This window comes from Amphiura filiformis, chromosome 10 (assembly GCF_039555335.1).
Source record: "Amphiura filiformis chromosome 10, Afil_fr2py, whole genome shotgun sequence".
In the NCBI taxonomy this organism is placed as follows: domain Eukaryota; kingdom Metazoa; phylum Echinodermata; class Ophiuroidea; order Amphilepidida; family Amphiuridae; genus Amphiura; species Amphiura filiformis.
The window spans coordinates 65,229,553-65,245,383 of record NC_092637.1 but is presented as its reverse complement, the minus strand read 5'-3'; the positions used below and the strand labels follow the sequence as shown (position 1 = coordinate 65,245,383).

General features: G+C 35.4%; 1 protein-coding gene across 1 annotated transcript in view; it reads left to right on the top strand.

Annotated features, from left to right (window-relative positions):
* LOC140163178 (uncharacterized) overlaps positions 1–15,831 on the top strand; it is a 47,501-nt gene that overhangs the window by 23,991 nt on the left and 7,679 nt on the right. The window contains exons 2-6 of the mRNA XM_072186563.1: positions 574–797; positions 3,583–3,708; positions 5,915–6,089; positions 7,587–7,746; positions 10,378–10,828. Of these exons, the coding sequence (XP_072042664.1) occupies positions 574–797; positions 3,583–3,708; positions 5,915–6,089; positions 7,587–7,746; positions 10,378–10,828 (1,136 nt within the window). The remainder of the gene's footprint in view (positions 1–573; positions 798–3,582; positions 3,709–5,914; positions 6,090–7,586; positions 7,747–10,377; positions 10,829–15,831) is intronic.

The window sequence follows — 15,831 nt, the reverse complement described above, 5'->3', positions numbered from 1 at the left end:
TCTGGACAATGTCTAATTTCGGGCAGAATTGTCTCATATTCAGAATTATCACAGTTAAAGTAGATGATTTAGATGCCAAATGATCAAAAACTCAACATAGGTTGACCTGACATTTTTCTTGTTTTAACACACTAAACCGTAAACACCTTATAATGGCAGTGCGCCCTCGAAGCTGAAAGTTACAATCAGGTAGTGCGAATATTTACTAAAACCGATGCCGTGTGGATGGATTTTGGTAATATTACATAAAAAATGTCATATAATGAAAATATAATATTTCGAAGCAAATACCCAAAATGTACTTCTTTGGCTATATAACTTGGTTATTTTTAGTGATTTTAACGCAGTCTTTTCAGTTGGCATACGCACACATAGTTCATCGTCCGTATTTCCATCGCCCAGGCCTATTAGTGGTATTTAACCTCCTGTATAACATTTTATATGAGATGGTTCAAAGACACGTGTAAATTACAAAAAAGAAAATATATTAGATAAGATCACGCCGTAGAATGATTGGTTTGTTGAGATCGGCAATCTTACTTTGACATTTCATGATATTTTCTTCCATTTCAGGCAAGAAACAATAGAAGAGAAACCTAAGCAGCGAAAAATTCTCCTGGACTGTGGTGCTAATGTCGCTTCTACCGTGGAATTGTTCAGAAATACATACCCCGGGGGACGAGAGTTTATAATTCACTCCTTTGAAATCGACGAACGTCTGGCGCCATATTTCAGGCCATATTATAACGATGAAAAGCACGTCTTACATTGTCCGGAAGCAGTTGCTGACAAGGACGGTAGGTTTAAAACTCGGCTTTGCACTCGTTTGTTGTGGTTCTAGCAGCACGGCGGCAACCTCTTAACCGCTTTTCTTCGACAGAAATGTTTTACAGGTTTTGAGCACGATGTTATGTAACACGATGTTAAAAATGTAGCCGGAAAATGCGTGATCCACCACAGAGTGTACATTTTTAAGTGTGATATACAGGCTCAAATAACTTTAATGATTATATCTCTGTGATGGAATAGAAAGAAAGAAAGAAAGAAAGAAAGAAAGAAAGAAAGAAAGGAAGGAAGGAAGAAAAAAGAAATGAAGGAAGGAATGAACGAAGGAGGAACAGAATGATGGAAGGAAGGAAATAGAGAGGTAGGAATTGAAAGAGGGGAAGGGGAGTAGGATAAGAGAAGAATGAACACAAGAGGAAAAAGAGGAGGGGAATGGAGCATAATTGGAAAAGACTGTATATTCATATGGCATGAGATACTTTAATTTATCTGAGGAATAATCATTCTAAGCTATCCCATGTCATTAAGAACCAAACCGAAATCAATAAACATGAAAAATCACCCAGTTTGCAATTAATTGACACACACCGTCATCATCCCTATTATCTTCGTGTTAAAAATTGCCGCGATAGTACGATGAAACCTCACGTTTTTCAACAACTACGCAAATGATTTTGTTCGAGATAGGCCGTGCGACTCAGGCTAAGCATACAATTTGAGATTTTGAGAGCCTGCCACACTGTTTCTATTCTATGTTTTACGATTTTCGCATGATCAATATATGGCTGGCCGTAACCGCCACAACGTGGAGCTGCTACGCGTAGCTTACTTTTCGCTTCGCGGAGCTAAATTGACCAATCATGTTAGATCTTTTCATTACGCGGAGTCAGTGGATGCATCCTCGTCAGAGAGAGAAAACTCTTGCCAAAATTAATGTTTACTATGGGGATTTTAAATGAATCGATTGTAAATGAACCACGACCAGTTGTACAAGATCAATACCATATATTGTTTGATTAGTGTATAGTCAATGTTACCTTGCATGCATGTGTCATGTGTGTGGCGTGTTTGTTTGTTTGTTTGTCTACTGTGTCAGGCCAGGATCACTGACACCCACGGTACTGATACTCTCATACTATCACGGTGATCATATTGTTGAATGTTGTTGACTTTAAGATAATCATGATGCAGTCATGTCTACAGTATAACTCACCACGACCTTTGAAGGACTTAAACCCTATTAAAAGCTATTAAACCAAGATAGCACTCAATGAAAACAGCTCAACTATGTTACATCAGATCTTCTCTAGTTAAATACACACTGCACTTGTGTCTGTTTTACCTGTGCAATGAGCAATGAGCTGGTATTATAGTTTCAGTTGGGTGAACGATTATAAAGCGAACGCAAGGTAACAATACTGTGGGCTTTTGTTTACGAAATGAGACAATAGTCTGCTTATTGTTAACCAGCGTTCTTGAAAATGAGAAGCTTAATGACTTAACACGGTTTAGAAATAATTTCTTCATATTTTTTGGTGTTATCTGTCGTTTACATATCCTTCCTAAAACACTAAAGTACCAATATTTCCAAACACCTAAATTAGCTAAAAATTTAGGACATGTTACAAAACTATATTTTCTAGAATTTCAGAGAATACTTTAAATATTGGCCGGTTATTTTTTACACAGTGACGTCAACTAGGCAATGGCCTATACTTCTAACATACACTATTTGTAGAGGTCACGCGTCAATGGTGAGCGCACTGAGTATTGTGTATAGGAAAACGGACAGTAACTACAGTATGTATGGCCTACTACTAGTATATAAAGTAAATCCGAACTGGTTTGCAGTTTGCTGAAGGTCGAATTCCGCAGGGACACCGCGCAAGTTATACAAATTAGCTCCCGGCGATACACTGCAGATCGCAGAACTGTGTGCATAGTTTACCACCACTCTGCCTAGCTATATAGTTATGTACAATACTGTATGCGTTTCTTATGAGTGCATATAAGTCAGTTCGTACTTTTCATAAACTACTTTTTGAATCATAACTTTCGTGACCGAGGATATCTTGCAACTACGTGACGCTCGTCTGGCAAATTCTTAATGAATAAATTCGTTTCACGTAATGAGTAAGTCGTACTTAATTAGTCAGTTTTACCTCCGAGTAAAGAAAAACTCTAACATGATCATGATTGGTCAATTTGGCTCCACGGAGCAAAAAGTCAGCTACGCGTAGCAGCTCCACGTTGTGGCGGTTGCGGCCTACCATATCAGTATCCCATATGATATTTTCTATTGCAAGAAAATTTTATTTGTTTTCATGTTTTATCTTAAATACACTAACTGGAAATTAAATACACTAATTAGTGAGGACCGGTATTTTGCTGTGGATATGTTTAACTGCAATTTGCGGGTAAAAATTTGAAATCCTGAGTAAAAATTGTAATCATATTCAACTCTTTGAGAAAAAAAAAATTATATAAAAGAATGCATGTAAAATCCAGCTGCAATACAATGTACATTATTGACACACTATCACTCTCTTTATCTACGGCAATAATAGAATATCGATTTCAATCGAATTGAACACATTGCTCAGTTTTGAGTTTGTAGTTGACTACTAAGCGACCTAAGCGATCGATTGCTAGCCAATCAGATAGAAATCCTTTTCTTGCGTTCGGTGAAATACCAGTCGCCCGTCGCTCACCAACGGAGTATTAAATTTATATTTATCGTATAGGAAGTCGACACTGTGTGACACCTATTGTATATCTTTATATTGCTCTTCACAGGGAACATGACTGCTTTCAACGAATTGGCATGGTCACCAAACCGTGGTTTAAACAATGGAAAAGACATGGTATGGGGTGGTGGCACACTGTTCGTATCCAAAGATGAAATAAAGGACACAAAAAAAGGTGCTTTGAAAATATCAACTAATTCGTTGGTCGCAACACATAGTGGCTGAAAAAACGCCAAAAAAAAACGCCAAAAAAAAAAAAAAACCCAAAAAAACGTTTCCGAGAAAACGTCTTTAATGGATATGTTTCTAATAACAGAGTTGATAGCTCTCCATTGTTATCGTTCAGTGGCCCGATTCCATTTAAAATTGGAAATTCAGGGTCGACCTATTAAACTGTATCTTTAATAGGTACATTGTAAATTTCAACTTGACGTGATAATTTATCTCACCATGGCAATATCCATTTTTACTAAGTCGACTTGGCATGATAATTTATCTTGTCATATTGACATCTATTTTGTACTAAGCCGATTTATTGTGATTATTTATCTTGCTATGTTAACATACATTTTTGGCAGGTCAACTTGACGTGATAATTTATCTCGCCATGACAACATCCATTTTTACTAAGTCGACTTGGCATGATAATTTATCTTGTCATATTGACATCTATTTTGTACTAAGCCGATTTATTGTGATTATTTATCTTGCTATGTTAACATACATTTTTGGCAGGTCAACTTGACGTGATAATTTATCTCGCCATGACAACATCCATTTTTACTAAGTCGACTTGGCATGATAAATTATCTTGTCATATTGACATCTATTTTGCACTAAGCCGATTTATTGTGATTATTTATCTTGCTATGTTAACATACATTTTGGCAGGTCAACTTGACGTAATAATTTATCTCGATAATGACAACATCCATTTTTACTAAGTCGACTTGGCATGATAAATTATCTTGTCATATTGACATCTATTTAGTGTGATAATTTATCTCGCCATGTTGACATACATTTTTGGCAGATTAGGGATTGTGATTAGGGACCAATAAATTATTAAACTTAAAATTAAATCTTTCAGATTTAAAATCTAATCTTAAAGATATGAAATTCAAACTTATCAGATCTAAATCCAAAATTGATGTTTCCCTATTATAACCGTAAGGATTTATTTTTAAACCGTTGTAATTTAGAGTGCAGCTCTAAACCTTTTAAACGCAAAACCACAATGTGTTGCGACTGACGATTGCTATTTTTTTTTTGGCTGTAAGAGTATTCATAAGATAAGTGTCATAAGATATTCGTAGAAACAGTAGCGATGAATTGGTATTATATGTAAACAATTACGAATAGTATTACAAGACAAGCCAGCCTCTTGTCACACTTTCACGATATCCGACGGGTACCTATTCAAGCGCTACGAAGCGTGCCTCTTCACACCTTTCGAAATGCTTACTAGCGTTGCCTTGTGTTGCGCTCCGTTGTCGAGTTACTTAGGCTACTATTTCCTCTTACTTAATAAAAAGAAACGAAACAAGTTAGATTTAAAAAAAAACAAGGATCCACCGGGGTTCGAACCAGCAACCTTTCGATCCATAGTCGAGGCAATACACACTATGCTACAAGTGGTTGTGTTAGAAAGCCGTCTATTTATTACACTTATTGTTTGCGGAATAAAGCGCGCGCACACGGTATACTATTACTAGTATATTACCAATGAATAACCCTAACCCTAATCATAACCCTAACCCTAACCCTAACCCTAACCCTAACCCTAACCCTAACCCTAACCCTAACCCTAACCCTAACCCTAACCACCCTAACCCTAACCCTAACCCTAACCATAACCATAACCATAACCATAACCATAACCATAACCATAACCCTAATCCTAACCCTAACCCTAATCCTAATCCTAATCCTAATCCTAACCCTAATCCTAATCCAAATCCTAGTGCTGGTCCTAGTGAGCTGCGCCGGGCTGAGCAGGTACGACGGGCAAAACAGGCACCTGCTAAACGCTTGCAAGCGGGTTAGGCAGTGCCTTTTATAGTGCTTATAAGCGATAAAAATTGTGACAACGGAGTGGACAAGCTTATAGTCATGTAGCGGCTTTATTTGCTTAAAAAACGGATTGTCTTTTGTTTTAGATTTGGCCCTGGGGTTACAATTAAAAAATGTGGTTCATGTACATGTACCTGTTAATGTCGGCACGCATAGGAGTGACATACAGGTTTTGGTGTGTGAGTATTTTTCGATATCTATGATTTTCCCCGCCAGAATAAACAGTGGTGGCGGCTTGGGGTTGGGTGGTTGATGATCATCACTAGCAAGAAAATGTTTTAAAAGTATTAAGCTATTCTTTGACTCAGGTGGCAAGAGGAAACTGGCCGTTAGACCCACTATTCCTACCATTGATCTTTCAAGATGGATACGTGAAAACACAAAAAAAGAGGATTACGTCATACTCAAATTAGATGTTGAGGGTGCGGAATTCGACATACTGAAGAAAATGTTGGAAGAGGGAACATTCGACTGGGTTGATAAGTATGCAAACCTAAAAATATAGTTACTTTATACGATTTACCTTCGTTATTCTGGTGACAAAGAAATCGCATTTTCGGCTTTCTCCAGTGAACCACGTTTCGGCACAATTTTCCGATCATAGCTGTTTTTGGTCATTTTTAAACTAATGTAAACATGACAGTACATTGCTAATTTCGTGAAAACAGTATTTAGTTTTGCAAAATGTTGTATTTTTCTTTTACAGCTACTTAACCCATTACATGGGGGAGGGGCTGTCATTTGCCAAGAAAAGATGGTCCTAAGATGGTCTTTGTGTAGGGCTCATAAAAATATGAGGTTAATACAATTCTCTGTGCATAATTATACGTACCCGTTGGTCTGCCAAGAATTTGTATAGAAGTAGTAGAAGAAATGCCAAAAAATCTGACCACTTTTCCATGAAGACGGTTATTCTAAACATATTATTTATTACTCTTGGATTCCGCAACCATTTATCAATATATAAAAACAGGGAAAATCTGTTCCAAATGACCAGCGGGGAACCAAAGGATGGATCCAAAAGGATACCGCAGTGTCACACTAACAATGGATAAAATTAAAAACAGGGAAAATATGACACAACATCCAATGGGGAGTGATAAACATTTAAAAACAGGGAAAATATCAATAATCTGACAACCACTACAACCCCCCCCCCCCGAGACTGTTTATGCGTCATAAAAAACACTCACGCGTTTACGTCCAAACAACCCAGCAAACACAAAACGTTTTCGACATCATTCGCAAAAGGTTATAAAAGGTTGTCAGAAAACGTTTAAATGTCGGGTTATATAAAGGGTACATTAATGGTATAAAACGTTTTCATAACATTAAAATAACATTTGTTGGTAATTTACTGCACAGCAAACACAAATGTTTTACAGAAAACATTTAAATGTCGGGTTATATATAAAGGGTATAAAAACGTTTTAATAACATTCCAAAAAACTTGGTACAAATCATTCTAAACAGAATGTTATTTTGGCGTTGAAAAAATATTTTGCAAAAAACGTTTGCCCAAAATATTTACAATAACGTTTTTAAAATGTTTTCACGACCTTTATGTAACCCGACATTTAAATGTTATTAAAACGTTTTGTAAAAAGCATTTGAAGAACATTTCTGTGTTTGCTGGGTGCAAATATTTTAACATAATGTAATTTAAGTGTTGACAAAATATTTGGCCAACAATGTTTGCAAAAATAGTTTACAATGACATTTCGAAAACATTTAAAAAAATTGTTGTAGTGTGTTTTCATACAAAACGTTTTAAAACGATTTCATGACATTTATATAACCCGACATTTTAATGTTATTAAAACGTTTTTACCTAAACCAAAAGCCAAAATATAACTTATTTAAAATGTTTTAAAAACGTTTTTGTGTTTGCTGGGTTATTATTATTATTATTATTATTATTATTATTATTATTATTATTATTATTATTATTATTATTATTATTATTATTATTATCCATAGGTACTATGGTGAGTTCCATATTCATCAACCAGTGTCTGGGTGGACCCGTGAACAAAAATCAGCAATGGTGAAAACCGTCAAAAAAGATGGCAAACCAATGATAGGATGGAGTGCTGAAATAAGAGGATACAAAGACTTTGATACTTTGCATCCGAGCAAGGTACAGTACTCGATTGGAGCAATAAAATATCCGTAAACATTGTAATCATGCAAATAATGTTAAGGAGACAATTTTTGACAAATATATTCATATTAAGTGGGAACTGGTCAGTGAAGTTTGCATATGGTCGAATCCAACGAAAAGTGTACACGGCATGTTCAGGGCCATAACTTAAAAGTATCAATCAATTGGCATTCGTTTTTGTATTGTGTTTATTCGCCTTGATCATACGCTTCGCGCCATATATAATAAGACCCCTTTCTGTGAAAAACTTAGACACAGATACCCCAAAACATGCTATTTTTACCCATTTTTTCAAAATATTTCTTAAAGTATTTTTAAAAACATCTAAATCAGTTATGAAAAGAAGTCATAGGATTGAATCTAAATTGATTTCCTGAAAGGTGTGTATTCAAAGATTGCCTTTTCAATTTTTCACATATTTGTACACAATTATGAATTTTTTGTGATAATTTTTTGAGTTGTATTTTTTTACATTACCTACGAATACAATTTTTCATAGCACTAGATATATCTTTAAAAAATGGAAATCACTAATAAATGCGCAATTGATACAAGCTTTGATATGTCCAATACTGAAATGCATTGCATTCGGACATCTTTATTATTGTTTTTAGCTGCCAGAAATTCTAAATGGCACAAAGGTAGGTTTGGTAAAAAATATGCATTACCTCCGAATACATGTTAAAAGCTGTGCCATTTCCACAAAGTGAGAGAATAGTAAACAATAGTTAAGCAATAGGTGCAGGGTAATACACTCTTTATTTCTACCAAGTTTCAATAGCCTGCGTTTAAATATTTCTGAGATGTCAACAATAAAAGCAAGTATTCGTAGGTAAATTTCGGTAACCAAATGTTACCTACGAATACAATTTGACATCATGACAGTATTGTGAAACACCGCCATTCATGCCAATGCCCATATTGGTACATAACAAAGGCCTGTATGTTTGCTATCACATCATATGTCAATGAAAGTTGCGAATTCACATACATGCCCACTATGCAAAACTAAATACTGCTTAATGGGTGAAAAATATGTACTGAAATAGACGACGGTCTGCTCATTTGAAAGAAAAATCAGATTCAAAGAAGCTTAGAAGGGGATAAATACTTGGATTTGTCAACTGTCATGTGTGCTTCATGTTAAATGTTTACCGACCTTCTGGTTTCTGAGTAATTTGTGTCCAAATTGATTTATTCGAAGGTAACTTTTGATGTTTTTCGCTAAGGTTACCTACGAATACCATGGAAAAAATGACTGTTCTCATTGTCTCATGATCTAGACAACACATTGATGAACCCTGGTATAAAGCTAATTGTAGTTGCCCTCAAACGAAAGGCCACAAGACGTAACTGACTCCAAGATGGACTTCACAAGTCTGCAATAACGGTTTTATGCGATTTGTGTGCAATTAAGCAAATTAAAGTCACTTTAGTGCCTTTGTTTCTTACTTCAATCCTCTTTCAACCGCTGTGAACCGACATTATTAATACATGATAGGGTCTAAAGTATCAATAAACGCACATAAAGAAAATAATACATTCAAAGTGCTTATTAAAATGCAGTTTTGATTGCGATATCCACCAAAAGTCTAATTCTTACCTACAAATACTGAAATGTTACCTACGAATACAGCATAATACATGACATGTGTAATGAAGTGTCTCTACCAATGGAAATTAATTGTCAATAACTTTAAGCGGTACCCCAGGACACTATTATTACCCATATACGGATTCATTCAACAATTATTTATTATGTAAAATTGCTGATTAACTACTTGTATATCAAAATGAAGTGGTCAAAATCTTGCTAAAAGCATCAAAAATTTTTGATCTAAGGTAATAGCATTTATTCATTTGGACGTACCATCTGAAAGAGATCTAAAAACTACCATTTTATTAATTCATTACCATAATAGCAAAATTTAAACCTCTAAACTCAATATAGATATTGTTAAATCGCTCATGTTACCTGGGTTTCTTCACCTTTTCATTGTATAAAGCGTTAGGTGTATGCGTATAATTCCTAATATTCTTGAAAACATATATCCTACTCGTTCTAATACAATGTGTAAATTGATTCATACTCATTTGATAAATAAAATACAGAAACTGACCTAAACTTCATTTGCAAAAATAAACTAGCATAAATTGACTAAGATCATAATTGATCGCGTTATAAAAAACAAAACAAATATTTTCTGGTTGAGCTAGCATTTTCCTGACACCCTGTGGTCTACATTACACGAAAAAGGCGTTATATTTCATTTGTTTTAGGTTGATTAGTATTGCGATAGTGAAAGCATCCTAGTGGTATTCGTAGGTAACATTGGGTTTTGATATCACATTTACTATCACACGTCCTGGATTTATTTTTCAAGATTAGTAATGGCACTTTTGGTTCCTATAAGGCCAATATGTCATGAATCAATGGGCAAAAGGAAAAAATTGTGGAGACATTTTTATTTCGGACTTTTATTTTTAGCCCGTGGACACTTTTGGTTGGATTCGACCATATATGTAGGTTCAAGCTCAAAAGTATCCAAACTTGCTTTAAACGCAGATTATATAATATTTTAAATTTGTTCTTCTTCTTTTCACCAGGTACCTATTTACACTACTGGGCACTCTGGAGCAATTTATTCAACGTGTGGTACTACCGCGAAGAAGCTTGCCATATCTGTAGCTATTAGCATGAACTTAAAACATGCCTGTAAAATTGTGTCAATTTTGGAAGCTTATAGAGAGAAAATGCCTGTTATGCTCTTTGTTTATGGAGATTTTGCTGAACTTTATCCAGAAAAGGTTAAAGCTTGGGCAGGTCGTTTTGATATAGGAATGCGAGAAGATGGGCCACGTCCATCTGGACATTTTGAATTATACGGCGATCCATGGGTTCGTGAGGCATTAGTTAGTACCGAACTACGTTTACAAGAGTTAGACATTCAACCAGCTTTTTATTTATGTCATAATGCTACATCAAATATAGTGAAAGTAGCAAAAACCCGAGGATTTCGCATTATTAAGCCAGCAATTGATTTTCCTCCAAAACAAGGTATGAATTTCCTTTCGTTGTTATAATAGTGATAAAACCTTGTAACTATTATAGTATGTGCACGCCGTTTTTCCTGATCGGTCCATGGACTGCCTTTTAGGAAGAGCGAGAACAATCGCTCTATACTGCTCTCCTTAAATCTGATATAGGATAGTGATTTTTAGCTCTTCTTAGTTGACCATTATCTCCTATTACATTCTATTGTAAATGCTCTAAACAGCTCTCATTGAAGGCTCCAGAAGAGCTATTTAATGCTCTCCTGCAAATTCCAAAAGACAGTCCATGCATCACACCATTGTTCATACGACTTTCTTGCACACATTTGATTCTCCAGACTGTTTAAAAAGTTTCATTAAGCTCTCTGTAATTGGTAACTTTTTCTCTCGACTGGGTACATTTTCCCCGACATATTGACAAAAGTGAGGGACCTTCCTTAACAAGCCCCTTACGTACGCCACTGAGTTAGTACTGCCTGTCTCAAAAAAGTACAAGTGAAAAGCGCCCTCTTTGGCAATTAGAAAATACTGTTGTGAAATAATGCGTACATCAACGTCAGGGACACAGTGTTAGCTTTCAAATTCCGTTTGTTCTATTTATTTGGCTTGTTTTAATCTCGAGATATGTTTAGTTAACAACGAAATGATAAAATCACAATTGTGCCACTTTTACTGGGGAAGAGGACTGTACAGTTTTATTGTACAGTTTTGTACAGTTTTTAAAAATAAATGATAGCATCAAGTTTATCAAGCGTTCCTTCGTGAAATCAAAATAATGCATCGCTTACACAACAATACAAAATTGTTTTTACTGTTTTATCATGATATAGGTATAATGATTCTCTCTTTCAACTTGAAAAAGATAAATACATATTTCACATTCTGCTGTAAAATGATTTTATCATGGTAAATACTGTTCTGTTCGTCACTTAAGACATGTTAAAAGACGAACAAAATATAAACAAAATATTGTCAAATTAAAATCATGTCAACGAAATATTGCATATCGTATACGTTTGAAATTTTATTGAGCAAATGAATGTATTTTATTAACTGTACAGGTATTTGGATATAACAATCTATTAAATTTTCTAAAAAAGTGGCACACTAGGGTTTACAAACATTTGAGTTCAGTGAAGCAATCTCTGGATTGCCGAAACCAAAATGAAGCTAGGACTGTTCCTCGGACGCTTAATTTCTTTCTGCAACCATAATGGGCCGCAATATATAACTAACCGCATAGTCCGAGGGAAGTTCCATTATTGTTAGGGTTAGTGTCTTAGGGTTAGGGTCTTATGGTTAGGATCTTAGGGTTAGGGTTAGGATTAAGGTTTATGGTTAGGGTTAGGGTTTAAGGTTAAGATTTAGGGTTAGGGTTAGGGTTAGGGTTAGGGTTAGGATTAGGTTTGGGTTAGGGTAAGGGTTAGGGTTAGGGTTTAGGGTTGGGGTTAGGGTTAGGATTATGAGATGATATACGTATTTATAACACTAATATACTAGTAATAATAATATTGTGTGTATGCACTTTATTCCGTAATCAATAAGTATGATAAACACATTTCTGGCACCACGACCCATGATAGCACAGTTGTGTAGACATTAGACTTTGAATACATAGAGTGTGGGTTCGAACCCCAGGTAAACCGTTGTAGAATAGTGAATTAATTTTTATATTATTATGTAAGAGGAAATAATAATGGCAATACACTCGTGTTATACATGGTCTCATACTTACATGTATGTTGGCCTACTATGTGTTATCGTATTGCGGCCCATTATGGTTGCAGACAGAAATAACGCTCCCCGGACGCTGATGTAAGCATCTTGTCACAACTGTATTTTTTAATTGCCAAAGTTGGCGTTGTTCCAATGTTTCCTACAGAGTCAATTTTCTAATTTTTTTACTGTCCCAAGTATATAGTAGAGTAAAGTTACCACATGACCCAAAAAAAATTGCAACATAAGGTTCTTTTTGGTATTTTCTTGCAGTGTATAAGGTCTAATGAATAACAAAAAGTTTAGAAAAATTGAACTTGGGCGAGGAGACCAACTGTGACGTAATCAATATTCCCATTCAAATTTATAGAGATATAGGCATACAAACCAAATTAGCAGCAAGAGTGAATTTCAAAATGGCCGCCATTTTAGTATGTTGGCTTATTGAGTTAAACTATGCACGTATCGTAACTTGAAACTTAAAGTGACAGAAATTCGAAATTAACCAACATCCTTTGCACCCACACCTTTGTTCCATAACCATTAAGGTATAGGACATTTTTTGTTTTTGCTATATATATGAAATGTATTTAATTATGTTTGTACTCACTCAGGTAGCATTGTGTGTGAATTTTACATCCGAACTAAGGGCTAACTTTTTTATAGGCATTTTAGTGTCTAACATGGCCCAAAATGAGGGTTTTTCAATATTGCCGGCCATTTCTGATCGTCACCCCCATAGACTTTACATGTAAAATAAAAAGGCTCATAAAAATTTAATAGCACCTAGTTCGGATGTAAAATTCACACAAAATGCTTTTTGAGTGATTACAAAGATAATTAAATACTTTTCATGCGGGGGCTATGTGGATTTTTTTAATGTATTCCTTGTACAATGAAATTTCACAATAAAATGTCCATTGGAAACAAAGGTGCCCATAGCACCATTAATATTATTCTTTCAAGTAGGCATTACCAATTTGGCAGCCATATTTACATTTAAAAGTGGAAGTCAGCTATAATCACCATTATAAAACATCAACATCAACATCAACATTAGCATCACCATCTGAGAATTGTACTTGATCCATATATTCTCACATATTTTTTATAGCATACTCTCCCGACGAAATGTTTTTCCTCAGTAACAGTTGTTGAATTTCTAGAAAATAATACTAACTTGAAACCTATTTATTTATTTCAAATTCATCTATAATACCTTTAATCAGTTTTGCTGGAAAATAACGAAACAAACTTTCTTATGATCTCATGAAAAACCTGTACAAAATCCCCATAGGAAAAGTGGCGGCGCTGCGCCTAATTAGCTAATTATGACGTCAGTCCTTGACGACAACCATAACAACAGATGACGCCCGGGGTATTTGAACTCTTTTTTAAAACATGTGATGCATAACAAATGATCAAGGTTATGAATTGTGATACTAGAGGAATAAAGCTATCCCCCGATTACAACGGATTATGAATTGTTATGCGATTATGTTATTTGCCACCATGGAGCTATTAAAGATGGAGAGGCAATAGATTATGTAACGCATTGTAAACTTGTGCCGATTTGAAATCTGACAATCTATTCATCGAAAGGTACCTTTTGTTTGGGACAAAGGGCTTCCGCCATTAAATCGGTAAGCTGACCCGACAGTGTATTAACGCTTTACCTAGCAGACTACTGTCAATAAGTGATCAAAGGAAAGTCACGTGAAAGCGCCTACTATAACGAAAAGTACCTTTTGTTGTTATACCACTCAAGGGTGTGATTGCTGAATGATTACATATCAAGGCTGCCATGTCTGCATGTCTATAGTACTGTATAATGGTAATAGCTACGTATACATGTAATATATAATAAGTATACCGGTATAGACCTATATAAAAGTTGTTTCACAAATTGACATTTTATTTTATTTTAAGAAGGAGAATGTCATAAACAGTGGCGTACTGAAGGGGGGGGAGCTCTTCTGTGAGAGGTCTTGGGAGGGGATGAGGTTGAAGGAGGGGATATGAAAGAATGAGAGGGGACTGGAGGAAGAGAGAAAGAGGAAGAAATGAAGAGAAATAAATAAATATATGTAAATAAATAGAAAGGTAAGGTAAATGATAGGAATGAGAGGGGACAAAAAGTAAGAGGGGATGGAGAAGGGAAGGGTGATAAGAAGAGGGAGTGATACTTTAGCAAGGAAAGAATAAGTACAGAGAAAGGAAAAGAAAGGAATGACAAATAAATTTAGGCCTTATAATAATTATTATAGAAACTAAACACAGCCCCCCCACATATGCCTAACAGCACTATAGGCAGCCATTCGATGATGTCAATGCCTTTATGCGTTACGTATTTAAAACGCCCAGTCAGATGTATTTTACACCTGCCAAGCACAAGTCACCCAATTTCGAAAATTGGACGTTGAATGTACACTCTCATGAATATTGATTGGCAACATTTTCCAATATGTCAGCGCTCAAATCGGACACAATAGAACAATAGACCATTCAGTGCGTTGTTTGCCACGATCCAAAAGAGATAAATTCCACGCAGTTAATATCATGCAGCCTCACTACAGGGATTTCCTATCTAGCAGCGCCTTATAGTTTAATTTCGACTTCCAAAATTGCTCAGTTTTAACATCAGATCAGGCTCAAAATGCCAAAAATTACCGATCACCAGAAGGGAATGATAGAAGCATATCATAGTGAAGGAAAATCTAACCGTGAAATTGCAAGATTATTGAATATTGACGTGGGATCTGTTCGATATAATTTGAGAAAAAAAGGAGATTCGTGGCTCAATGGACGGCCGAAAATCGGGACGGCCGAAAAAAACAAAACCAAGATAATAATAACAACCGAACCCAAATAGCGTTTGCATCAAACATTGTTGATGATGCAGTCATTGTCAGTCGGGATACTGCAAGTCGATCATGACAATTTTTTATATCAACAGGGTATAGACTACACCACATTTTGCCATAATGCATTCTAGAAACGCTTGCTGTTAGAATAAGAAAAATTTTAATGCTAATTTATTGCACATTCTAGGGAAGCGTGGTTACCTTTTAAAATAACCGAGTGAGAGGGTTTTCAAGAAAATATTTTTCCTGTTAAAACTGAAGCATCCTCTGTATAAAAGAAAATATGAATATTAACTGCACATCATATAACGATTCGTGATACCCAATTGTGGCACATTTGATGTCGTTCATGAGGCAGAGAATTTTATTTCAATTATATACACGCCAAAATATTTTTTAATTGAGCGAGAATGGCGATAGAAAAAAC